The sequence below is a fragment of the Manacus candei genome, unplaced genomic scaffold (assembly GCF_025592945.1).
Source record: "Manacus candei isolate 608988 ecotype Guabito, Panama unplaced genomic scaffold, ASM2559294v1 h1tg000023l, whole genome shotgun sequence".
NCBI classification, from domain to species: Eukaryota; Metazoa; Chordata; class Aves; order Passeriformes; family Pipridae; genus Manacus; species Manacus candei.
In genome coordinates this window covers 18848773-18875226 of record NW_026138071.1, presented here as the reverse complement: position 1 = coordinate 18875226, position 26454 = coordinate 18848773, and the positions used below count along the sequence as shown (strand labels likewise).

The window sequence follows — 26454 nt, the reverse complement described above, 5'->3', positions numbered from 1 at the left end:
CACACTCCTTACACACGGAGGAAACAAAGGCGTGCTGACTCATACGGATGGTTGCATAAAATCCAGCAATGAATGTCTGATATAAATCAAGCCCCGGCGTTGCTCGGAGCCTCTTTTCCTGCGGGCAGGAAAAATCTCTGCCTTTGTTTTCAGGACAGATAACCCTCCATGTGCAGTAAGCGGGAATTTCTAAGGGCGAGGAGCGGCGCTTCCCGCCCGCCTCCCGCCAGCTCGCAGCTGCTGTCCCTCAGCGGGGCCCGGGCACAAGTAGGTCACTCAGGGACCGCAGAGCACAGACCGCCGAGCCAGGGACCGGAGGGGGCTCAAAGGGCCGCTCCAGCTTCCCCCGGGCTCTGCCCCCGTCCCGGGGACGCCGCAGTAGCGTGGGGAAACAAGCAGCGTTTAAAGTGCGTGTTTTATATGCATATAATGTGGTACTTCTCTGTCGGAGATGCAAAGGTTTTATACGCACGTGGTCGCGCTTGGTCACAACAAATGTTTTATGAACTGGATCTGCGTGAGGATCTGCAGACCAAGCCTTGGGAGCGGGCATTGGGAGGCGCTCCCCGCTGCGTATGGGGGGCCGGGAGCGCCCTGGACTGAAGTGGCTGAACCCCGACACCACAGGCGGTGTGGCTGCGGCGCCCCAGCACAGCTCGGGGGCACCGCGGGGCTATCAGCTCACACCTGCTCCGGGACCCACTCGGGAAGCGGGCCCCCGGGTCCCAGGGCACTGTTTGCTGGCACAGCGGCATCGAGGCGCCCCTGGGAGGCGCCGGCTGGTGCTCGGCTGTGGCCGCAGGGGCGTGCAGAGGGACACGGGGCACGGCCCCGGGCGGCTGCAGTTCCCTGTCTGTCCGTCAGGGGGCTCCAACCTGCGCGGGGGGGGGCTGGCGGCGGGCGGGCGGGGCGCGGGGGCGGCGGCGCATGCGCAGTCTCGCCGCTCGCCACGTGTCCCGCCAGCGAAAGGGCGGCCCCGCCGCTGCCCCTCCCCGCGCGCGCTCATTTCCCGTTCCGCCGCCGCCGCTTCCGCTTCCCCTCCGCGGCGCGCGCGTGCTTGACCGGGGGCTCCCGCGCGGCCGCCGCGATGCTCGTGCTGTTCGAGACGGCGGCGGGATACGCCATCTTCAAGGTGAGCGCCGGGAGCGGGAGCGCGGCGTCTGCCCACCGGCCCGCCTGGCGCGTCCCAGCGCGGGGAGCGCCCGCCGTCCTGCGGAGAAGCGGGAGGGAGGGAAGGAGGGCGGAGGGCAGCGCGCCGGGCCTGCGCCGGGAATTACGGGGAGACACGGGCCAGGGGAGGGAGGGAGGGACAGGGAGCCCCCGCGACGGGCGGGTCTGCGGGCGGGGGGCGCGGGATGGCGAGAGGAAGGGGGGCTCCTCGGTGGCCCTGCCGAGCGCACCCGCGGCGCCCGTGTGCCCCCGCCGGGGTGGGTGCGGGAGGGATGTGTGCCCCCCTGGCCGTGCCCCTTTCAGCGTCTCTGGTGGCGCCCCGGGGTGGGCGTGTTGACCACTTTCTCACTGGCTGTGCCCTCGTGGCTCATGTTCCAGCAGAACCTCGTGGATGCGGGAGGGGGCGCGTTGGAGACGGGCAGCGTGCCCTGGCGGGTCTGCGGCTCCACAGCTGGATCATCACATTTGTACTTTTTCACCGCCAGCTCGGTCCTTTTCTGGGTTTAGCTTGTGTGAACACAAGTGAGGGCGCAAAGAGAGCAAAGCTCTGGTTTCTTTCGCTCTAGCCTGCGGCAGAACTACACCCTTTGTGGTGCTCTATAGAGCACTGTGTTTACTTCATCTGCCCTGAAACCTTTCCTCCTCGTTGCAGACGAGCTGTGCAACTCAAGCAAGGAGCATTTTAACACATAAGCCTTAGGAGGAAGCCAGAAATACTTCTAAACGCAGATAGCTTCTGGTCTGTCCCCCTTCCCAGCACTTACACCTGGGGAACTGACACACGTGCAGCAGTCTCCCTGAAGGTTTTGCTCAACTGGATGTTCACACAGAGTAGTATCCTGCACCTTCAGAGTTACTAAAAATAAAAAAATTAGTCCTTGAGTAGGCTCAGACTTCTTGTGCAGTGAGCCAAGGCCTTTTAACCTTTCACAGGAGCCAGGAGGGCCTGAAAATAACCAGTATTTCAATTTTTGACGGCAGAGTAGGCATAAAGGAAAGGGAGGAGGAGGGACTTAAAGAGAAGTGCCAAGAGGTCTGTGCTGCAGTGTTGTGCTGCAGGTGTGAGCAGCTGGGGGCGTCTGACTGGGATGGATGCACAGAGCGGCTGGGGGAGAGGTGAAAGCTGTCTGCTGGCAATGAGTAGAAGTGGTATTTTATTATAGTATATGTTTTGAGGCAAGCTTTGGTATTAAAATGTTCTCTGCAGAGTTTAGCTTCCCAGAGTTTCTGAAGTTCGTCACTGCTGGGGGTTTGGGGTGGTTTTTTGTCTGTTTTTTCGTTACTTGAGGGTTAGAGAGAATTTGTTTTTCTGAACTTTGGGGACAGGTCACGGTCACCCACTTCCCTTTTCAGCAAGGACCGCAAATGTTTGTTGCCAGCATAACTGTGCTCTGCCTTTATGCCTTGGTGATGAAGAATCACTGTCTTCTGCAAGCTGTGTGTAGCTCTCGGGTACTCCCTTGTAGGTGTTTCTCCCGTCAGAGGAGCACATAGTAAGGGCAAATGGGATATAGCCATGTTCTAGATCTTGGAGGACTTTCTCCAAGGAGTCTTACTATCTTGAATGACACAAAATATCCATATTCTATTTTCTGCTGACAGTCTTGATTTAGCAGCTTTATTCTTTATTTTTCTCTATGCACCCATGTCTCTTTATAGAGGCTGCAAATTCCGTAGGCCTGAACTGGAGGAAAGAATCAGCAAGCTGAGGAAAGTAAGAGTTGCTCTGAGGTTTTTTTGTGCCTGAGAGTTATGGGGGAAAATAATTACTATGTTTATTTGCTCAGCTACTAATTGAATTTAAAAAAAGACAAGCTCCTTCAACCAGAGTTTAAAAATCCACAAGGGAGCAAAATTCATAATACCAGGAAAATGATTTCTGCACTGAGTTAAATTGCAATTGTGTTGCACTTGCAATTTGGGGACAAAACTACAAGATTTTATAGTAGGTGTAAAGATCTTGACCGATCCCCTGAGCAGTTTTCTAGGAATTTGCAGTGCACTCCACATTTTGTGAAATGTATATAGGCTCTAGGGCTGTAATTGTAAATCTTGTGCTGTTTAAAAGCTGAGGAGGATCTCCTGTGTTCAGAGATGGGATTAAGCCATTGCTGCCTGCCCAGTTGATTACCAAGCTGTGGTAATTAATGAATTAATGAAAATAACTAGGGGGATGAGTCCTTCCTGTTAGGGGTCCCAGACATGTTTTATTTTTCCAAAGTGGTGGCAGGTTTGGTTTTGGGTCACTGGGTTCTGAAAGAGTCTGGTAGAGGAGGTGGAGCAAGCCCAGTTTTGATAAACAAGAAGACGATTTTGCAGGTTCAGGAAGACCCAGCCATTATTGAGGAACTTCTTTAATTCAGATGAAAGTAAACACCCTCTGCTATTGTCTGTCTGTTGGTAGGGTAAAGCTGCTGAGAGAGATTGATGAAACTGTAGGTCACTGAGATTGAATTAAGTGACAGGATCAGTGTTAAGCGCTGCAGAGGGATTGGATACGCTCTAAATCTGTTTCAGGTCTTCTCTACTGAATGAAGGCTGAAGATTGTTCAAAGGTGATCTAAATACAGTTGTGTGTTGTTTTTTTTTTTTCCTGCAGGTTCTGAATGAGAAAAAGCTCCAAGAAGTTGACAGTCTGTGGAAAGAATTTGAAACTCCTGAAAAAGCAAACAAAATGTAAGCAGCTTTATGTGGGGATGGCAGTGTGGTTTTTGGAAGAACATGACTACCTGTAGTTATGCACATCTGCTTCAGAAAGAAGTATTGAGTTTGGTTTTTTCAGTATTGTAAAAGCTGTGAAAAATGATGTGAAGTTAGATATGCTGAGAAACTTGAAGTGGAGTATCAAAGTGAAAGAAATACCGTTTTTCCTTGCAGTGTAATTAAGCAGCAGAAGTCATTACTATGTGTCACTGAAGCAAAATATTGAACAATATTTTAAGGCAATCTGGAAGCCTTGACAAGAACATCCGAGCTTGTAAGGCTGAAACTGTGTGAAATGACATGTTTTGTGCTCACAAGAAATGATTTTTGAAAACCAAAAGTTTAATCCAGATGAAACTATGTAAATCACTGTGAATTGAGAGTTAGTGTTGTTGCCTGTGCCATCAGTGAGTGAGTGTTGGCACCACTGCGTAGCTGCACAGGGAGCAGTGCCCACTGATCAAGCTGGCCTTCCTAGCAAATTGCCCCAAAGTGGGGGACAGTGGTGGATTCCTTCCAAGTCTGTCTGGTGTGTTTTTATTGGAAGATTTCTTTGATTATAACAGATGCATCTGAACAAGCTATGCCTTGTGATTTGTATTTATCCGGCTCTGCAATAGTACTTAGAGGAGAGGCTGGAATATCCCACATTTGCCTGCTTGTAGTGCTGTTAATCTTGTCTTGGAAACATCATCTTGGCCACTTGCTCTACAGGATGTGGCTCTTAATGGATTTCTACTCTGATCAAAGTAATTCCTGTCTTGCCTTTCTGAAAAGGCATCAATGTAAACCTGAAGCTTCTGTTGGGATCTGCAAATGCTTAACTCCAGCATTTAGCTTTATCTGTGACCTTGCTTCCTTTGCAGGTACTTGACTCACAAACAGCATTGGTTAATCGGAGCTGGATTAGTCAAATACCTGTCCCTGACAAGGAATTTAGTGGATTGAGATAGCTTCCTAACTGTAACTCTATATATCAACACCACAGATTCTGTGAAGGGCAGAGGGAAGCTGTGCCTGAGGATCTGACACAGTGTGGTTAAACACTGTCCATATGGGTTTTGGCTCTGGTCAGCAGTTAGAGCATGAAAGAATTTTTTGTTGTTTGTTTTAAGCTCAGCTCAGAACTTGTATTCTAACATCTAATTACAAGGGAGGACTTGAGGATTCATGGGTGATGAATCAGTTCAGTTTAAAATCTTTGAAGATGCATTTGGTTGGAAAGTGTGTTAAATCTGAGCTGTGCAGGCTCTGCATTCCACAGAGGCAGAAGGTTTCCTTTTGAACATGAGTGGGAAGATGCTATCATCAGTCAGTCAGGGTGCAGTGTTGAAATTTAAATGGATGATGTCTGTCTTTAAATATGAACTACAAACAAAAAAGAGGCTTAGGTTTTCTGTTGGTCCAAGAAATACCAAATCAAAGTTCCTTTTTTCTTTATGTAAGTATTGTGGGACCCAGCTGAAAAGTCACACCAAACCCAAACTTAATTGGGAGGTTTAGTGCTCTCACTTTTTGATGATCTGGGTATCAATCTCTGCTCTCTTGCAGCCTTAGGGAAAAGAGGGGAACTAGAAGAGTGAAGGCGGAAAAAAAGGTAAAATTGTTTTAGCATCTGTTTTATGTACATTTGTTTACACACTTTTATTTTTCTTCTGTAGTGTAAAGCTGAAGCACTTTGAAAAATTTCAGGACACCACAGAAGCACTTGCTGGTAAGTGAGTTAACCCCATTCTTACAAAAAACCCAAATCCCTATCATGCACTAGTTCACTCATTACTTACCTCTGTCCCTGCTGTGTTTCTTTGCTAAGTTTTTAAATTACAGGTTTTTCAAAGTAAACTGTTTTTGATGGCTTATGAGGTCACCCCTTTGGTCTCTAGTGCAGTTGAGATGTAATAAAGTCTAGATTTTTCCTACTGTGTGTATTTCCCAAGCAGCTCATAAGTGGGGGCACCATGTAAGTTTTGCCTGATACCTGTAGCCTGTTGTCAATGATGGATTCTTGTTGAAGCTGAGTACAACTGATGTGAGTCAACATTTCGTCACTACCACTGAGACAACAGATGGGTATTGGAGAACGTTCATTATTGCAGTCACCCATGGTTTATGCACACATATTATGATACCTGTGTTTTTCAGCCTAAAAAAAGCCTGTCTTGTACCTGAGTTCAGGAGTTTAAACAAAATGGAAGGCCTTATATTCAGTAATTTTTACAGATTTTACACTTAAAGACTTGATGCTGTGGACTAGTTTGAACAAAAGTGATAGAAGTTCTGGGTAATAATTCAGACATAGCGTGACAATTACTGCTGAATATGCTGTATGACAGCAACGGATGGATGTTCCAGGTTGCATTTACAACTAAAGAATGGTTCTTTATATTCTGATATGGTAGGGCTAGCCTATAAAGGAAGCTAAGGAAACAAAAACTGAGATGCTGCCATTGTACATGAGGTGCAAGTAAAAGAACTGAAATTAAAGCTCCTCTCCATGGCATATTTTTTGGATTATGTTGCTTTTGCATAGATTTGGATTCAGATCATGAATAGTTAGGCTGATTTTAAAAAAGCAAAAAAAAAGGTGGAAAATTATCTCCATTTTAGAAAGGTTGAGAGGAAACTCAGCAAAGCAGTTAGATTTTACTCTTACATGTCATTAAGGTTCTGGAAACCAAAAATCACTGGCCTCTGCTCTATTTGGTGTAAAGAAGATGTTGCATCAGTCACAGAAGTTCAGTGGAGTACAGAGCTGACCATCAGACAGATTGTATAAGTGCCTGCTTAAAATATATTGTGTGGGATTGTAAAGCTTTTACAAATCTATTCATATTTGAGAATGAAGAATGTCCTTTTAAAATTCTTCTATCTGCATGCTATATTAAAAGGGTCTGTGCCTGACTGCCCAGTCAGTGTGTTTGGCATCATTCCTTTTTGGGCTTTAGATGTTACATTATCATCACCAGAGGATGCAAATAAGCCATTACTCAATTTAGGATATCATGGTTGCTGCCTAAGGGACCTGGAAAATGGTTGGTTAATTAAATGATACACAAAATGTTCCCATATAACCCTGCCTTTGGAAATGTTAAACATGCATCTAAAGCATATGGCATACTGTTTGTGGAGATCTTTAAAAAAAATTGGCAAAAATAGAACTGAAACCATATGGAGAAAGGAGAGGCAACTGAGAGAAAAGTTTTTGATTTAGGCCTCCAAAGGAACAAGTATATAATTTTCTTCTATTTTGATTTTAGCTATTGCATGGCAAAGTAGCATTGCAGCTCAGACTAGAGCTACTGTGGGCAGTTAAAATAAATGTACAAAGCTAGGAGTACTATTTTGACAGGTTTTAGGAGAGGAAAGAAACTGCATCTTTGGTCTTTTTGTTTTATACAGCATCCACAGCTCTTGTAGAAGGCAAGCTCAGCAAGAACTTGAAGAAAATTCTCAAGAAGATTGTGGCAAAAGATGCCCATGAGCAGTTGGCCGTAGCAGATGCCAAACTTGGAGGTGTCATAAAGGTGATAGCTGATTTTGCCATTCTTCCTTTTGCCTCATGCTGCTGAAACATTATTGTCAGATTCCAGAGATTTTGCTGTTACTAGCGATGGATTGTGCTGCCAGTACTGTGCTTGCAGCACGGACAATATCTAATCCTAATGTTTATACTGCATGCATACAGGGAGGTGTTGTCTTGAGTACACAGGGTTTAAGTGGTAAAGTGAATAATACCAAGGACCTTGAACTAATTATTCGGTTTTGTTCTCTGAAAATTACCCAAGGCCCCCAACCCTCTACCTCTGAATTTTCTGTCTGTGGCTGAACTGTTTCTAGTAAACTACAAAATCTTGACTCTTAAGTTGAATCTTCTACATAGCAGATACATATTATAAATCTCTTCATAATGGATTGTTTCAATGTGTGGAACTGGTGGTGTCACTACGTTTAGCATCAAAGGCAATGAAACTGTTGTGTGATCATGAGATGGCAGTGGGAAAACCAGTCATAAATGATATAAGGCTGCTGGAAGAAGGGCTTTAGAGGAATGTCATGTGTTGCCTGACTTTGGGTCATTGCTTTCCAACCTGCAGGACAAGCTGAATTTGAGTTGTATACACAGCCCAATGGTTACAGAGTTGATGAGAGGAATTCGCTCCCAGATTGAAGGGCTTATAACAGGCCTCCCTTCTCGGGAGATGGCAGCCATGTGTCTGGGGCTGGCACACAGGTGAGTTCCTAGAACAGCTCTGTGTCATCCCATGTCTGCCCCACTCCTGTGTCCTTGGCTATGCTGTGCTGCTTGAAGTGTCTCTGAGTATGTCACATGGTCTCATCAAGACACATTCATATTGGAAATCTTGTTTTATAAAGAAAGGGCTTTCCAGTTTGCACCCACCCTTTAGAGAAAGGCTTCATCTGCACCTGAAGTTGAAAGCTTTCCTTTGCATTTAATGTACTTCAGGATTTTGTTTGGAATGTCTCTGTAGGAGTCAAGTGGGTAATTTAAAACTCCATTGCCACTAGGAGACAAGGTGAAGATCATGATTTGCTGATTTATGCCAGAATAAATACCCAGATAATAGATAATTATGTAAAAATGTTAAAGGCAGAGTTGTCTTTCCACCTTGCTATCGCTGCCTTTTAGGTTTAGTGGAGTAGTAGTTAAGGATCAACATGAGATCAAACATCCATTCATGAGTAACTTTTTAATTCATGTTCTGATATGAGTTTGTCCTGTATGAGCCATTGGCAAGTTAGAGAAATGCTTTGCTGTAGCTAATTTCTTGAAAATAGATGTGTGTTTGTTTAGAAAATGGGCATTAATATTGAAGGAGGACTTTAGAGATGCAAATCTTCATTGATATCAAGTGTCTTTGTAAACATACATTAAAGCCAGATGGTAATGGGCTTTGTCAGACAGTGAGAATCTGTTCTAGGAAGTGTCTTGTTGCTTCACATTAGCATTGCTGATATTGGCTGCTGGGTAGGTGCAGTTTTGTGGATTGCCTTCAGCTGCTGCAGAACTGGAAGTGCTGTTGACAAATACTTTTTGTGGGGAACCATGCAGAAAGAAACCAGCAGCCAATTTCCTGCCACAGCACTCATGTTCAGTCTGCTGCATGTGGTACAAATAGCCGTAACTTTCCCTTTCACCCTGGTCACAGGGTATGTGTGTGTACACATGTCAGAGCTGTTGTGAAACTTGTGTCAGTGTGGCTTCTGGCCACAGCTGAGAGCAGTCAGTGGCATAAAACTGAGCTGTGTTGAATGAATGTATTCATGTAAAATAGGACCAGGTGGGGCATACTCTGCAACAGGAGCTCAGGATGCTGATGAAACTGTATTTCTGTCTCCTCAGCCTTTCCCGATACAAGTTGAAATTCAGCCCAGACAAAGTAGATACCATGATTATCCAGGCAATTTGTAAGTATATTTAGAGCTTAAATTATTAATGGATTTGACTTAGGATAGCTGACTTCTTTACACTGGTTACAGAAAAGTATTGCTGTCCATTTCCTCTGAGTATGTCTTGGTAAATTGGGCACTGATGTTCAGCAAGGCATAAGGTGTGTTTTCTTAATAGGGTTTTCCACAAGCAGGAACATTTGCAGGATGATGCAGTAGACTGCCACTTTCTCTTAGCATAGAAATCAGCTGAAATACAGACAGTCCTCTAAGGGCTTCCCTTCCCAACATGCTTCCCTTCTGAGTGGTGCTGGGAGAATGGGCCCCACAGGAGGGCATTTTGTGACCCATTATTTTGGTGGTACCTTGCTTAGAGGGTATTGTAGAAGTAGACTCTTGTGTTAGGCATGTAAAACATGCTGCAGTGTGTAATGCTGCATTTCACAGACTGAAATTGTTCCTCGTTTTTCCTTGAAGACAGCCACATCATAATTGGCACGCTTGCTGTGAAGCAGTGGTGAGGAATCCTGTTTGGAATATTATTCCCAGACTGTTGTCAATGATGAAACATATAGTTAAACTGAAATTAATGATTTGATTCAGTTCCTTCGTCACTACCACTGAGACAACAGATGGGAATGTTGGTATTGCATTAGCAGGAAATATTTTAGCCCCAGGGCTCTCTAGCAATATATACTGTGCCTGCTACGCTCTTAAATTCTAAATCTGATTTTTGGTCATATCTGGTAAATGGTGAGCCTGTTGGTTTTGTATTGAGTATATTTATATAATAAAGGCAACTAAAGGGCTTAATACAATCTTTTAAATCAAGTAATTGAATAAAAAAAATCAGTTTGTAACCATTAAAACGTTTTTTCCTTAAAGTTAATCGGATGGCTACATTTTACATCAACCTTGTGTGTAGCACGTTGGCTGACTGGGGGGAAGAATTGGTTGCTGTTCCCCTTCCAGGAGAATGTTCTTTGCAGCTGTTAAAGGAATCCGTCCAAGACAATTCCAGTGATGAAATTTTCAGGCCACGCTTGTGGGAATGCTGACAGTTCTATAATATTGTGCCTGGGATTATGCATTTCTCTGAAAAGCAAAGACTTCTAGTGTACTGCAGTTTGTTTTATTCTAGTCTTCATAGGATAAAACACCTCAGTTAATCTCCCTTTACACCATTTAAATTTGTTGATTTGAGAGTTTTCCGTTTTTAGATTACCTTTTTAGATAAAAGTAATCCATTCTTCTTTCTCTTAGCACTTCTTGATGACTTGGACAAGGAACTGAACAACTACATCATGCGCTGTAGGGAATGGTACGGTTGGCACTTCCCTGAGCTGGGCAAAATCATCACAGATAACCTAACCTATTGTAAATGTGTGCGGAAAGTTGGTGAGTAGTAAGGAATTGTGAGCCTGCAGTTTGTTGCATGGCAGTATGCAGTGCACCAGTGGCACTGGCTTGCAGACCAACTCACTCTCTCATCCAGTTAGTCATGACACTGTGCAGTCCTGCCTTCAGCAGCAGTGTAAACAGGGCCAGTAGAAAAGCAGTGTATGTTTGCATCTGTGTGTTGCTGCAAGCTTTGGAAGCTTAAGAGAAAGTTAATACCACATCACCAGGCAGTCCTTCAGGGGCCACCTGCATATCTTCTTAAAATCCCAGTTATTCAGCAGACGAGTTTAGAAATTAGCTACCAAAAGAACTGATGTAAAGAGAAATGTCACCTGTTTCTGGATGTTCTTGGAGACAGCAACTGCTGGATTTTTTTATTCACAAGAGCAAAAAGAATGACTGCTATAATATTTTGGACACTTGCCTCACCTCTTGGATGAAGCTTTGTATTGATGATTTTTTTTTAGTTGGTTGTCTTTCTTGGTTTTTTTTTTTTGTGGTGTTGGTTTGTTGTTTTGGGGGTTTTTTTTGAGTTTTTTTGATTTTTTTTTTTTTTTTTTTTAATAATGAAGTTTGCAGTCCAGAGGGAGACTTGTAGTTTGAAGGGAGCTTTTTTTCCCCAGTTGTGGGAAGAATTAAGTAGATGTGGTTACTGGTAAATGACTGCTTGCTTCCTAGAATTCTTTGTTTTTAATACTGTGACTGAAAATTTTGCAGCAACCAGCTACAGAAAAGGTGAAGTATGCAGTGTTACAGAATATGGGCATGTTTTTTTTTTTTTTTAATAGTTTCAAATTTAGTATTTCCAGCCATTCCTAGCTAGTATAAATGTAAAGTCAGAACACTGACATAATATGTTGGGAATTTGGAGTAGGGTGATGGCAGACTTGACTCTCTGTTTTTCTTTTGGCCTTTTATTTTTATGTGTTTCTGTGCTTTTTTTTTTTTTTTAACTAGTTCATCTTGCCCCCAGCACAAACAAGCTTTCATCTGTCCCCTACAGGAGACAGAAGCAATTTTGCTTCCTCTGATGTTTCTGACATCCTACCAGAGGAGATTGAGGAGGATGTGAAGGCTGCTGCTGAGATTTCCATGGGGACAGAAGTATCAGAAGAAGACATAAACAACATAATCCATCTCTGTGATCAGGTATGTACACACAGATGGATAGCAGTAGGAACTCCACTGTAGCCATTGCAGAGCCTCTTCTACCAAGGAGAGGTTTTCCAAAGGCGGTGCTGACACGCTTGGGATGGCAGTGATGATTCCTATATTGTTGCTTTCCCGATGTTCAGACATGAGGGTGCACAGTCACTACCTCATCTGAGCCATCTCAAACCACTGATAACTGCACAAAGCCTTCTGAAAGTGGCAGTGTTACTTTAGGGAGGAATTTTGCTATCCTTGTGCTTTCGAGTCTTTAAAATAATGGCATTGTATAGTCTCTTTCTAATCTGTCACTTTGGAAGCTAGGTGATAAACCGTGGGTTAAAAGTGGAGCACTGAGGCCCCAGAAGAATTAGGAGCCCTATTCTGCTCTCATGTGGATTGTATGTGAACACCCTGTGACTTCAGTTGTGCCAGTTGGATCCCTCTGTGACTTTGCCAGGGAGTGGCAGGATTAGGAGTTCCTGTTCTTGGTCTAGACCAGGCTGCTTTTTTGTGTGCGTTCTAATTGTGTGTGTTTGTATGGAACAAGTAAAGAGCATTTATCCCATTTCAAGAGAATAGTGGCAAAGATTTACGTGAAAACTGAATGTTCCAGGGTTTTGTCCTACAGAAAATGCCCTTACTAAGTATTTTTGTTCTGCTTCGCTGTCTTTGGCATGCTATCAGCTCTTTTATTGGGAGCTTTGCTGAGAAAGTGAGTCACATAGGGGAATAAGCAACACAGATCCAATATACTTGGAGGATGGAGCTCTACTCTGGGAATATGCCCTATATAAAGCTTCCTGTAACTCTGGCTCTTGGCTGTTTGCATTTTGCAATTTGTTAGTCTCCTTCATTGGAATTCTCAGCACTTCCTTATTTCAGTATATTTATCTCTTGATATTTTTTGGTCATCTGATGCTGACTCCTGTAACCACACACTGTCTGTGGCAGGTGATTGAAATCTCTGAGTATCGGACACAGCTGTACGACTACCTGAAGAACAGAATGATGGCCATTGCTCCTAATCTCACTGTCATGGTGGGAGAACTGGTCGGAGCAAGGCTCATTGCTCATGCAGGTGGGTTCAGTGATCGATGTAAATAACTCTTAGGTGACCTCATCAGAGGCTTTCTCCTCAGGGCTGGTCAGCTAAAAGCATTATGTAAGGCCCTGATGAACATCTCATGGTAAAGGGGGCAAAGGCAGCACTTCAGCAGTCTGAGAATACCAGCATGAGCTTGGTAGTTGTCTGTGATGACAAAGTTCTCAGTTGGCCTGAATTCTTTTCAGAATATGAGGGCAACTTCAGTCACTACCTCTTCTGAGACACTTACTGAGCCTCCTGCTGATAGTTTAGTCACTTCTGAGGTAAAATGCTGACAAACTGACATTACACTTTTGTAGTCAGACTGGCTCAAGGTAGCAGCCTTATTTCAGTTACCTCTGCTGCAGTTCTGTAACAACATGTTCTTGCTGCCAGACTGTCAGGAGTAGGCATTACTCCAGTGGAATATGTTTTATTGAGTCAGTCTTCTTTCCTCATGCTGAAATGAAACCAAGAGAGTTAGTTGAAGCATGAAAGACTGAAGCGGTTTACCTGTCCTTCAGGAAACGAATGTGAAGCAGGTCTCAGAAATAGATGGCTCTGAGCTTCTTACACTGTTCAAAAGCAGGAATCCAGCCTAGCTGCTCCTCTGACAAATCACTATTGCTGTGTCACCTCCTCCTAGGTTCCCTCTTGAATTTGGCAAAACATCCGGCTTCAACAGTTCAGTTACTGGGTGCTGAGAAGGCACTCTTCAGAGCACTGAAGACTAAAAGGGACACACCTAAATTTGGCCTTATCTATCATGCTTCCCTAGTAGGACAAACCAATGCCAAAAATAAAGGCAAGGTAAGTTGCAGAATTGCTTACCAGCTCAGCTTTTTCCAGAGCATGAGTATCTTGAGCTTCACAGTGAGGCTCTTTCCGTGGCTTGTTTTACTGTATTGCTTTGTGTTAACATGTAAAATACCACTGTCTACAAATCTTTGAATGTTACTCATTCCTGTACAAAAACTGAATGGGATTGTCCATTTAAGACCTCTGAGCAATAACAGATGCATTCCTGCTGAGTTATGATGTAACACTGGCTTTCTCAAGGGGTATGTTGCTACTTTCTTCTACTGATAGGCTTTAGTCTTGCTTGAAAATGGGTCTCTTGTACTAAAGTAAATAATTTTCTGCTTCACCTTGAGTAGCTTAGGCTTTTATTATGTGGGTGGATGAATATGTGTTTGAATTGCGGAGAAAGCTGTCCATTTGGAAATTACACCTGATCTAAAGGTTGGGATAGAGTAGGATATGTGGAACTAACTTGCTATCTCAGACATTTCCATCTATTTATCAAGGAAATAAAGTGTTACATTAACAGTATTTCAGTGGTGAAAGAATGATGTACTAATTATTTTTTGGATTAAACACTGCTAGTAAATGGTTACTTTGTTCTTTTGTATGTGGGTATGGTTTTCAGATCAGAGTGAATCATTGCCTTATGCTGAGTCTTAGCATTTAATATTATTTCTGGCTTTTCCAGATTTCTCGAATGCTGGCAGCTAAGACTGCCTTGACTATTCGTTATGATGCCCTTGGAGAGAACACCAGTGCTGAAATGGGAGCTGAGAACAGACTAAAAGTAGAGACGAGACTGAGGCTTTTGGAAGAGAGAGGGGTAAGTCTAGCAGAGGCTGCATGAAGCTGACATTCTTGTTGAGGGTATGAATTTCTGATGCACTGCTTTTGACTCTCTTCCTGTCACTCAGTAGTGTGTCACTCTTACTCTGTAGCTTCTCCCAGCTTTGGCTGGAGCAGTTGGGTGTGTAAGCTGGCTGCTGGCATTTTTATGTCAGCTTTTGTTGTTTACATAGCTGTTTTCCTTTACATTATCCTGAAAAATCTTGATACTGAATGAGTAAGATCATACCTTTACATTCACTGCATCTCTATGAATTGCAAAGATATGCTTATTACTTCATAGCTGCTTTCTCTTTACCTTAGAAAGGAGTATTTGGGTTTTGTCCACGCCTTATATTTTCCACTGTAGTTCCTCAGAATCTGAACACTGGTGATGCTTAGTCTTAAAAAGCTTTCTCTGTACCTAAAGCAAGATGTTATTCTGCAAACTTATGCATTGCCCTCCCACCACCTAATGCATATCCTACCTCTCCACACCTGCTGTTCCATGTTGCCCTTGGCACAGCATGCTGGGAGAACATAAGGTCACTTTCCTCTTTTAGGTGACATGCCTGCTGTATGTGATCTTGTGAATGATACTAGGTACAGCCTTCCAAACTAGAAGATCTGATACTAGTGCTGTAGTACTGGCATCACTAGATCAGAAAAGAAAAATCCAGAAAAACCTGCCCATTCTCAAGTGTTTCATGGGAGGTGATACTTCTTATTGGATCAAAGGCAAGGAGACATGTTAACACCAAAATACAAACTGACCACTTGACAAGTACATATTTAATTCAAATCCAGTTTGGGACCTCTGTTGTGGTTTTAAGGTTGGCCTTATGCCAGCCATAGGGTGATACATGCCCTGACGTACTCTTGCCAAGGAAAAAAAGTGTGTACAGATTAGAGCAGATTTGGGGAATTTAGAGGAATGATGTGATGTGTTTGTGGTATATCTGATCCAGTACTAGATACCCTTTACTTGAATTGCACTTCTGAAGGGCAACATTAGAAAGGCCTTTCTCACCTCAGTTACACTCCCTGTCACTACACCCGGGTGTAAGACTTGTGCAGGTACACAGGAATCTGACCCATAATATATGTCTGGTTTTCTATTTTTAATTCCTTTCAAGAGCTGTAAAACTTGAGTTGTGAATTGTTTTCATTATGAGTAATTTGGGTTTCATATCGAAATTTTTCTCGTAGATAAGAAGAATAAGTGGCACTGGAAAAGCCTTGGCCAAGACAGACAAGTATCAAAACAAGAGGTGAATAGTTTTTCCTTTCAGGCTTTCTACTTGGCCGAGTATAAAAAACAAAAACTCTCCATGTTTTTATTTCTGAAAAGCTTTTTGTTTGTAGGCTGAGTTGACTTAAGATCTAGAAAACATTTTCTGTGCTTTTAAACAGTGATGATAAGTTCTGTTGCTAGTAAGGATTTCTGTTTTCCCAGATTTTCTAATAGTAAATTACTGGCATCATCAGATAACAAGTACTTTTAGGTGCTATCAGCATCAACTCAGAAAGCTGGGTGTTAATATATAGCAGCTTTACTTAATACAAGTCTGAATGAAATAAATTTGAAAATTACAGTTTGAATTAATTTCTTTCACATGGAAGCTGTCCTAGAGACCTGCTTATCATCTTATTCTTAGAAAATAAAAAAAACCAGGCACCACTCGTTTTGAGCAAAGCTTCACCTCCTTGTTTTAGTCTTGTACATGTCTTAAGCAATAGATGAGGTCTGTATGTACTCTGGACACTATTAGAACAGTTTCTGGTGCCCAAAGTGACACTGTAAATTGCAACTGGGACAGCTGAACATCTGAGGATTTGAACAGGGTATTATTAGTCTGAGCTGTGACATCTGGGTTTATCGCTTAATTTGGTTGCAGGCTTCTTGCTTAGCGTGGCCTGCTTATTTTGCTGAGCTTTTGGTGTACAGAGGGCGAGAGCTCAGCAAAAACAGGGCTGAGTGCTCGTTCTGTGAGGAAAAAATAGCACTGTTACACCCATCTGCAGTCCCCAAACATCTTTCTGGAGCCTAGCTGTAACTTTCATTTCCATATGCCAGGCATTTCCAAGTGTAGTGACGGCTGTGATTGCTGGAGCAGCTTTTGCAAAGACAGTGTCAGTCAGGAAATGAAGCATCAGGGCCTGTCAGGAAGCAGTAGCTTAGGGAGGAGGGTGTTGAGGAGACAACATAGATGCTGGCTTTTGACCTCTTGAAATGAGGAGTCATGAATTCCTGCCAGGACATGTTTCTGCTGTTAGACATACTTTGCAAACATGTCTAGGCTTGGGGGAGAATCTGAAGATAATTCCTGGCTGTTTGGCACAGTCTGGCTGCCTAAAAGGGAAACTAACTCAGTACCTATCAAATTGTCTGTATAGTACAAGAATGGCAATATTGTATGGGGATGTTTGAAGGGCTAAACTGGTGTTTTAAGGAGATTGGTGAGAATCTTAGTCCTGTATAGAAGTATGGATTTTGTATGAATTAGCTAAATCAAAGTAATGTATCAGAAGTTAAATGTGAGGTAGTTTTTAGAGATGATCAAGTGAAACACTTCAGTATGCTTTCCAAAAAAGATGCAAGAGTGCATTACTTATCTTCGTCATATTTGTGGTTTTCGTTTGGTTTGAGGTTTGTTTGGTTGTTTGTTTTTTTTTAAGTAGCAGGAATATTTTGACAATCTCAAGGAAACCAGTGAGCTCTCAGTTGGGTTTAACTGAAGCAGAGTCCACTGTTTGCAAAAGGCTACGTAATCAATTTGTGTAAAGCAATATGCAGTGTTAATACCCATAAGGATAATTTCTGATGCTTAGAGGATGAAATGATGGTACTGTCTGCTGGCATTGCCACATGCTTCCCAGTCCAGTCACTAGCCTCGGTTGCTTTTATAACATGTGCAAGGTAGCTACTTCAGATTCCTCTTTTAGAAAAGTTCAGGTGCTCAGGATGTGGCTGGGGGAAAATATTTTAGGCTTACTGATTTAAAACTCCTTTCAGTAGGAATTCTGTTCTGAATTCTTGCTATTTAATGATTCAATTGCCCCTTACAAGTTCCAACTGAAGGGCACTGGATTTCAGGGTGGCTGGTTCTCTACAACCTGTAGAAGAGTTTGGGTCTGAACAAAGGAGTGTGCAATAATTGAGAAGAGGAAGTTTCAGACACGGATGAGATATTTGAATGTCCCAAAAAGTCAGTGATACAGGGGTAAACCATAGTATTACCCTGCCTTGTGAGTTGTCCCCTCTCAATGTAATAGTGGAGAGGCAGGGTAGAAAAGGCAAAAGTAAAGCTACTTTTAATACTCTGTGTACATATACACTCCTGAGGGTACAATGATAGCATAATATGCCAAGTACAATATAATAATATACCAAATGGTGTGGAGCTGTGTGCTTGTGACCATAAGGCTGTGCTGAAAAGGCTTTCAGCAAGAGAGATCAATCTAATGGGTAATTAAAGTGCTCTATAGAACCTTGAACAGATATAAACCAGAATCAAACTCTTACTTAACTGATACCTTCTGTTCAGATCAGACAGTTGTACTTTGTGGGGTATCTCTTCTGTAGTCATGATTAGTGATAAACCACCTCTATATTGGAGAAAGGGCCTCACTACCTGTAGGTGCTTTGTTAGCTGAGTAAGATTTATTTGCAAATATTCTTGGGAGGTTGTGTTGGAAAGTTTCTGTTCAAGTGCAGGATCTTACCTGGGGGCCTGCTCTTCTTACCGCTTAAACTGACTTTTCTTCACATTTGCAGCGAAGTGAAGGTGTTTGACCCCTCCGGTGACTCAACGCTTCCTGTCGTTTCCAAGAAGCGCAAAATTCAGGAGGTGGAAGAACAAGACACTGAGGTTCCAGTGAAAGCAAAGAAGTTCAAAGCAGAGATGACAGGTTAGTTGCTGTATCTGTGCTGCTGACGTATTGCTGTTTGCATCATGCAGTGGGCTTAACATTTACAGCCAGCCACAATACCTGGTTATTCTCCTTGGGTATGACATTGTATTTAACAACAGTAATGATCCTTTATGGACTGACACCAGACTGCAGTTAATTTGCTTTAAACATCTGCTTTTAAACAGTTGTAAGCATATAAGAACATCTAAGAAAGACGCTCTATTTGTATTCTTCTTGCAGAATTTCTTGCACGACAGGCTCATATTTAGTGATCCTCAGTATCTTGAAGACAGAAAAGCTGTTCTCTGTAAAACCAGAAACTTGCCCAATTTTCTTTCAAGAATACTTTTTTATTCTGACTAGAAATGTTTTCTGGCACGTTTCAACATACAAACAGGTCAGAATTTGAGGTGAAATGACACTCAGAAATTTCCATCTGAATTTACATAATACATGAACAATTGTTATTTTCTGGGGAGCTAAAATTGAACTGTGGCCACAATTTTTTTTCCTTCTACTGTGTTTCTGTGCGAAGAAAGATTTTGAACTGACTTGAGAATAATATAGTTTTGTTTTAAGGTTCATTTTAAGAAACATTCTCTTCTCTCCAGTGTGCACTTCAGCACCTCTAGAAGGCTGGCCTGTGCTTGCTGTGATAGTGGAGTACCCAGTGTGTAACTTGGGAAGGGGGAAAAAGGGGAAAAGATGACTTTAAATCACTTCTGTGACATCAAGAGCCAGATCTGGGTATGAACTACTCACAAGTTTTGTCACCTATCTGTGCCTGCAGCAGGTGAGGGCTGTCAGAACCTTCCCTTTCTACCTTCTCTGCTGCTGTGTTCTAAGTACCCAGAGTGTAGTTGTGCTGGTTCAGTACCTCTTCTTGCTCAGCTGATGCTGAGGTGTGATCATCCCAGATGCTGGTTGGTCCATGGTGTCTGTTTACATGGGTGGAGCAACTTGAAGGAACCTAAAATTAGCTGAGAATTAAGGTTACACTGGAGGGAGAATCCTTTGTGCTGTAAGCCTGAGATCTGTTGCCTAGCTTGTTCTGTTATCGTGAGACAAGGACACATGAGTACTTTGGAGGCTTGAACTTTGCCCATTTTCTTTTGGAGAATGTGGATGTTCTCACAGTTACTGCTTTTGATTATCTTTTGAACTAACTTCCTTTGCTATAGCCAGAATGGTTCCCTTGGGCTTCCTTTGCATTATCAAAGCAAGTGTTGACATCTCACAGGCATGAGCTCCTCGCAGGTGAAATATTACATTGATTTCCAGCCTGGTCTCTTGCAGTTTGAGGAGGATATTTCTGTTCATAATTATATTATTCAGTGGTTCGTGCTTTTATACACACACTTGTTTGTGTTTGCTTAATTTGCTGTACTGAGCATTGGTATTTCCTGGTGTAGGGGTTGGGTGGAGCTTAGCAGATATCCTTGAGCTGGAGACAGTGTCCAGAATACTTGTGGACTACTGAAATCTGTGTTGTTTGGTTGTTTTTTAAATTTCCCAAAACCTGAAGTACTGGATTCAGATGTGTTGCTTTGCTTCCGGAAAAAATGAGGCATTCTTCAAATGTGTGGTTCATAGCTCCCGCTTTTTCCCAGTTCTTCCTATCAACTGGATCATTTTATTTGGATACCTGAGCATTAGTACTAACTATGCCAGTTGGTTCAGACTATGGAATAAATGTTTTCAGAGAGCTTATTTATCTTGTATCACCTGTATGCAGAACTAATCCCTTCAACCTGTCCTCTTGCACCCTATAAAATAGCACTGCCCCTGTGTTTGCAAAGTCTTGTATTCGAGCACCCAGCAAAGTGCATGGATTTCCCTGACACCTGCTAGACAGACCATGGCCTTGCTATTTCCCAGTATAATTTCTGTGGCTGCACAGTGTGCTAGAGGGGGGTTGCTGGTGGTGGTCCCAGAAGTTAGAGTAGTTCAGCAAGTCCAGTAATGCACAGAAGAGTGCAGAGGAGGTCCCAGCATTAAGATTTATGTTGCATGCCCACTTGAGTACGCATGAGCCTTTAATGTCAGCTGTTCTTGGCTCCATTCTCTTTTGATGCAGTGCTCTGTTAAGCTTTTGCCTGGTCAGAGATTATGCATCCAGACAGTGCATTGTGAAAGAAACCTCTGCCCCTTCCTTCCCCATGCTGTTTGTGCAGCTGCAGGATAAAGGGGGGGTGGTGGAAAAGTAGTTCTGGAAAGAAAGGCATTTTTCAGCCAGATACATTTTTATCCAGTTTGTATTACAAGAAGAACATAAAGGACAGGAAGAATCTGGGATGATGCCACTGATTGATTTGTCAAACTATTGCTTTTAATATCTGTTGTAAAGGGGGCCAATATTTTGCATTATGCTACCCCAAAATGTAAATGTTACTGCAAGATGAGATGTGTGGTGTTTTATCTCTCCCTCTTTGGGGTGCATGGCTGGCAGTACTTTGGGTGGGAACTGGCAGGGGGGCTGGGAGCGAGCTATAACTTCAAACCACTTTTACCTTTTATACCTAGAAAGAAACCAAGCGATTTCTTCTTTTTTAGTGCCTGAAACAAGTTACAGTTCGCTGGAGGATTTGTCTGTTAAAACCTGTCTTAGTGCTGGGGAAAGGGAAATAGGGCAGGTATTTTTGTGACTACAGTCTGAAGTTGGATGTGGCCAGACAGAATGCATACCACCAACAGAGCTGGCCAGTGCCCGCAGTGAAGCCTCCCGCTTGCGTTTAGCATCGGGATGTAGTAGCAGTCAGTCATTTGGGAAGGTCTCGCTTGGAAAGAGAAATATCTTAAATTAATGGAGTGAACCCTGCAAGATACAAAGCCTTAAATGACAGCAACATCGTGACAGGATGTCTCTGTTGATAGGCATTGTGACTTAACTCTGTGAAGTGGTGCATCATGTAGAGGAGAGAGGGCACATCAGGCTGGTGTATAAAAGCCTAGAAAAAAATGGTGAAAAACGGGTGAGTGGAACTGCTACTGCTGATCTCCAGCACTCACAGGGCCATCAATCAAACTGCTCTTCTGGGTGCTGCTTTCTGTGCCTCAGTGCCTGATGGCAAGAGCTGTTGGTTTCCTTGTCAACTGCTGTGTACCACAAAGAAACCCTGCTGGCCTTGAGTGACTTAGAAGTACTGCACCTTGAGGGAAAAGGCCAGCACCCCTGGAGCCTTTGTCCTCATTCTGCCTAGGTACAAATATGTGAAGTCTTGTGATAAGCTTTCCTGGAAAGCAGCATCTGAAATCTTCAGGGAGGGGTCTACTGCTGGCTGTGAGAGTGACAGTGTCTGTGAGTGCCCCGTGCATCATCTGCAGCTGTAAATTGTGACAGGTTCACTGCCTCATGTGTCAGACTTGATGCCACGTAGGGTAATAGCAAGAAGTTATTTTCTCAAGGTTACCACCCAACATTTTGCTTGAAAATGCATAGCTTGCCAATCCAGCTGAGTGAAAATGTGTTGCATAGCAAAATACCATGTGTATGCTCCTGTTGTACTGGACTTTAGTGTAATTTATGCTTTTTAACTACTTTGTATTTCCCTGTGTTATACAGAGAGAGGTGAGGATATTTAGCTTTATACATTTTGAATGCCTTAGGCTCACAGACTGTTCACTGTGAATTATGTGTATGGCAGAATCCACTTAAAATTATATTTACTGGAATTCTTTTATCTGGAATTCTTTACTGTTTTGCTTCTGGTATGTTTTTTAATGTCAGCAAACTGTACATGTTAACTGACTGTATTCTCATGTAGACATGTCTAGAATTTTTTTACCCTAAGGCCAATTTTTCTTTGTCTGAAGCTAATGTTAGAGGCAAAGTTTGAAGTGTATTTTTGACTTCTTGAGGAACTAAACTTGTGACTAAGTACAGTCAAGATGTTACGAGGTTGTGTAGTTTGACAGTTTTTTGTAATTGTACGGTTCTTTTTGTAAGTGGTGAGTTCTTCAAAATGAAACTGATTCTTTCCTTTGGGGGGCATATGGTGAGAAAATTATGTCTAGAGTCACACCCCCAGTAGCAACTGTCCATACCACAAACACCACTGATTTCAACATCATTTTTGTAGCTACTGAAGGACAGTGGTTGCTACGTCATGAACTTAGTCATGAGTACTATGTATGGAGAGACTTGGTATCCAGCACTGACTCAGCTGTGCAAATAAACTTGACTTGGGTATGCTCCAGTAACAGCCTGGCTGCTGCATAGGCTGTCAGCTTGGTAAGATTCCTGCTTGGTTTCTTTACCTAGAGATTGCTAAGACTGTGGTATGTATTCTAGAATTCTCTAAATGAGTGGTAAATCATAGTTCCGTTACCATTGTGATTAGATAGGGCAACTGTTGATGAATAGTTCTAAAAAGTAACTGTAAGGTCATTAGTAAATCTTTTCCTGGGTTGACATTCCTCTCAGCTTATATAAATAATTCCTGTCTTCCAGAGCAGGAAAGTTTCTGCATTAAATGCTTTATGTTAGCTCAGCATTAAGACATCTTTGTGTTTGTCAGTCTAAACAGTGAAGAAAACTGGTCTGCTTCTTAGCAAATTTCCAACATCAAGGTTGGGAAATCAGTTGTGAACAAGCTACTGCTGACTGAACACATTTCTCATGTGGAGTTTAGAGTCCTTTTGCTGCTCCTTTGCTGCTGCTGAAAATATTTGCCAAACTGTGGACAGTCTCTTTTCAGATGGAGTGCTAGAAGATAATTTGGCAAACAAATGAAAACACGAAAACTTCTTTTAAACTTTGGGAGCAGCATGTAGAAGCGGTGTTTGTACCAGATGTGCAGAGTGCTGTCTGAACACTGTCACTTGTGAATTAGGCAGTTGTACATTTTGATTATAACAGAGTAGTCATGCAGGTAGGGCAAAGCAGATGGTAAATAGATGTAGAGAGATTTAAAGAAGGGGCAGTGTGGTATTCAGTATTTTGCATTCTTACTGTCGTGATTGCATCTTCTCACATCTCGTAGCTTTTCCTTTTGCACTCTTAATAACTCACAACCTGCTTTTCATTTTTGTCCTTTCTGTGGTACAGAAGGCACAGCTGTAGAAGATGATGAACCCGTCAAAAAGAAGAAAAAGAAAAAGAATAAGGAAAAGCAAGCTGAAGAAGAGGAGGTACTAAATGAGGAACTCCCCACCAGCCCCACAGTTGAGGTGAGGCTGAATTGCATTCCTTTTTGGGAACGTGTTTTCTCCAAAACATACAGAGTGTGGAGTGACAGGGGGGGAAATTCCTGTATGGTATGCAAAAAGGGTCTTGCTCTAGTAACTCTATTCTGTGATATCCATCACTGTAATGTCCAAGAAGATTTGCATTACAGAATACTGTCTAGGAAGTTTGTGACTGTAATGCCTCTGTGTTTCCCCTGCTTTTCCTCTAGTCTTCTCTCTTTTTGCATCTTTTCTAGTGAGAAGAGTGTCCCTTGTTGCTGATCCACAGTCATCAGTCTAGAGTTTAGGACTTGTAGGGAACAGAGGCTGTACCTGCTGATTTGATGAAACATCATTTGATGCCTTGCAGCAACAGTAGAGCAGATGGGACCAGGCCAAACTTTTTGCTCAGTTCTGAAATCCTGTTCTTGACGTGGGGTTTAATTTTCTGCCCTTTGTGTATCGCAGCTGCACTGCCTGCCCACAGTGCTGAGCTGCCAGCACACAGCTTCCCTTGCCCACTGCCCCCACCGGGCTGTGAACAGCCAGTGCATTTAGTGATTGAGGAGGGGACATCTCTTGGGTTGTGCTTTCCTGAGCTGGCAGCTGAGGGGATGCTTCGGGTGCGAGCTCTGTTGCCTTGGCTACCTGTGTTGCTTTGCTTTTCCATTATGCTGTTCATGACAACACTTGTTTGTTTGCAGAATGCAGAGAAAAAGAAGAAGAAAAAGAAGAAAGTGAAAGAGGAGGATGAAGACTGATCTGGAGCAGGGGAAAACATTGGCCCTTGGACAGCTGCTTTGGAGTAGCATTTCCCAACAAAATTTGTTTACCCTCTTGCTGAAAACTAACTTCCTTGTGTTGTAAGAGGGCAAGGAGATGGATTTGATAGCTGTCTTCTGCCCTGGAACAGGATACCCTGGTGTCTCTGCTCATTAGGAGGATTGCTGGTTTTTTGCAGTTTCTTTTGTTTAAAAGCTTACAGCAGGCTTTTCACAAGCCATCTCCACTGATAAGGAATAAAACCGTTTTTATGGAGATCTCATGCCTCTGTCTTTAAACTTGTTTGCTAGTTTTCTAGCCATTATCAGGACTGAGATTTATTATTTTAAATGAATGATCAGCAAAAACTCTAAATGTGTAAATGTTCTGTTGCAGTTTATTCTCTAAAGAATTCAAAGGTTGTAATATTTTTAAATTCTCCATAAAATGGTTACAAATATCTATGCATGTCAAAGATATGTGGAACAGCTGAGGTGTGTTATTGAGTCTGCACTGTTGTTCCCCTGATAAAGCCTTTTTTAATCATCTTCCAGACATTTTGGTTTTGCTGCATTGACTGACGAAATTCATGTTTTGAACTAATGTTAGGTGCCTTTCAAATTGCTTTGGTGATCGTGGCAACTGTCTTCACTTGATTTAAAAAAACAAATCCCAAAAAACTAAAGCAAAACTACTTCTTAAGCTATCTGATAAAGAAGCAGAAAAGACAAGTGTTTTATTAATAGCAGAAATCAGCCATTTGCCAATTCTGCCATTCTCTGTGGGGATACAGATGCACTGAAGTAGCATCATATGATCAAGACTCTAAAGCTCTTGAAGCTTATTTGGTGGTAAAGGAAACAATTTTTATTTAACTGTGCTTATCACTCAGTTTATTAACATGATTTTTTTTTTCTAGGTGTAGTGGTAGGCTATCACCTAAACAAAAAATCAGTTTCTTCATCTGGGTAACCTTTGATAACTCTGCAGCCAGTGTTACTGGTGCTTTTCTGTGGAATACAGATTACTGACCAGCTCTTGGTATGGAACTGCCCATGGCTCATGACCTCTTAGTGCAAGTGGATATACCAAATCCCTAGCAAGATTGGTAACATTTTATTAATGCAGTACCTGTATCAAGAATATGAACTGCCTTTTTTTTTTTTCCCTCAGGAAGGTTGCAGTGAGTTTAACTGCTCTAATTGAGACTGCCTGGGAATAGTGAGACCATTCCAGTTCATCTGCTTTTTGCTAGACAAGTAAGATGAATTTAAGCTGAAATGTTTAAATGGGCAGCAAAGGTATTAAAAAGTATTCGTAATGACATGGGAGACTGGGCTATTAGTGCCTTCAGGTTTTTGTTGTAAATGCATTTTCAAGCAGAAATCCTTACCAGATATGAGAGTTCAGTTTCCTCTGAACTGTTAATGTAGTTGCTTCCTCAAAAGTATCAGATAAATTATGTATGTGCTGTTCAGAAACTGTCCTATATAATTTACCCTAATCAGAAAATTTGTATGATCATCAGTTGCTTAGTAAGTCTAATCAGGATTGAAATGGAGAGAAGTTATTTTTGCACGACCACTTTTTCCTTCCTTTTGTATATTGCTTTGATAACAAGGGAATCAGATTCACCTATTTCCTTATGTAGCACATTTTAGTGGTTTGTCATTGCAAGCCAATGTCCAGTGCAGGGCAGCTTACATCTCACAAGGCAGCCCACTGGAGCTCAGTCATGAAGCAGCATGTCTTTGCCTTTCCTGCTCTGGTGTTGGGAGTGTTGATTTTAATATTAACTCAGCTAGAGCTTCTACTTTATTCTCTTTCAAGATGCATGTGACCCAGAAATACTGGGTGGAGAAGAGGAAGCAAGTGTTAAAACTTTTCAGTGCTGGATAGACCATACATTTATCTGCCTGCCCCTCTTTTAAGCAGGTAATGAAATCAGTACTCTGAGTTGTAGTTTGAACTGTTAAACTCCTCATCTTCAAAACAATAAGCAGCAGCGGCCCTTTGAGATATGCAGAAACATTGATAAGTGTATTCAGCTCAAGTGCTAAATA

The 26454-nt window shown here is 42.5% G+C and overlaps 1 protein-coding gene and 4 non-coding genes across 5 annotated transcripts; all 5 read left to right on the top strand.

Moving 5' to 3' along the window:
• The first annotated feature begins 997 nt into the window (after positions 1 to 997).
• Positions 998 to 24667, top strand: NOP58 (NOP58 ribonucleoprotein). Its single transcript, XM_051786886.1, has 15 exons — positions 998 to 1132; positions 3770 to 3846; positions 5535 to 5587; positions 7273 to 7397; positions 7968 to 8104; positions 9236 to 9300; positions 10546 to 10680; positions 11687 to 11832; positions 12787 to 12913; positions 13566 to 13729; positions 14412 to 14546; positions 15758 to 15819; positions 18327 to 18460; positions 23511 to 23632; positions 24334 to 24667. Exons 1-15 carry the CDS (start codon positions 1088 to 1090, stop codon positions 24388 to 24390), a joined length of 1584 nt encoding a protein of 527 aa, XP_051642846.1. The 5' UTR covers positions 998 to 1087; the 3' UTR covers positions 24391 to 24667.
• On the top strand, positions 5855 to 5943 carry LOC127471287 (small nucleolar RNA SNORD70). Its single transcript, XR_007904622.1, has one exon. It is a non-coding gene; the product is annotated as a small nucleolar RNA SNORD70 (small nucleolar RNA).
• On the top strand, positions 9829 to 9918 carry LOC127471288 (small nucleolar RNA SNORD70). The gene has a single exon (XR_007904623.1). It is a non-coding gene; the product is annotated as a small nucleolar RNA SNORD70 (small nucleolar RNA).
• LOC127471285 (small nucleolar RNA SNORD11B) lies at positions 11934 to 12017 on the top strand. Its single transcript, XR_007904620.1, has one exon. It is a non-coding gene; the product is annotated as a small nucleolar RNA SNORD11B (small nucleolar RNA).
• Positions 13080 to 13165, top strand: LOC127471284 (small nucleolar RNA SNORD11). Its single transcript, XR_007904619.1, has one exon. It is a non-coding gene; the product is annotated as a small nucleolar RNA SNORD11 (small nucleolar RNA).
• Positions 24668 to 26454: the final 1787 nt, after the last annotated feature.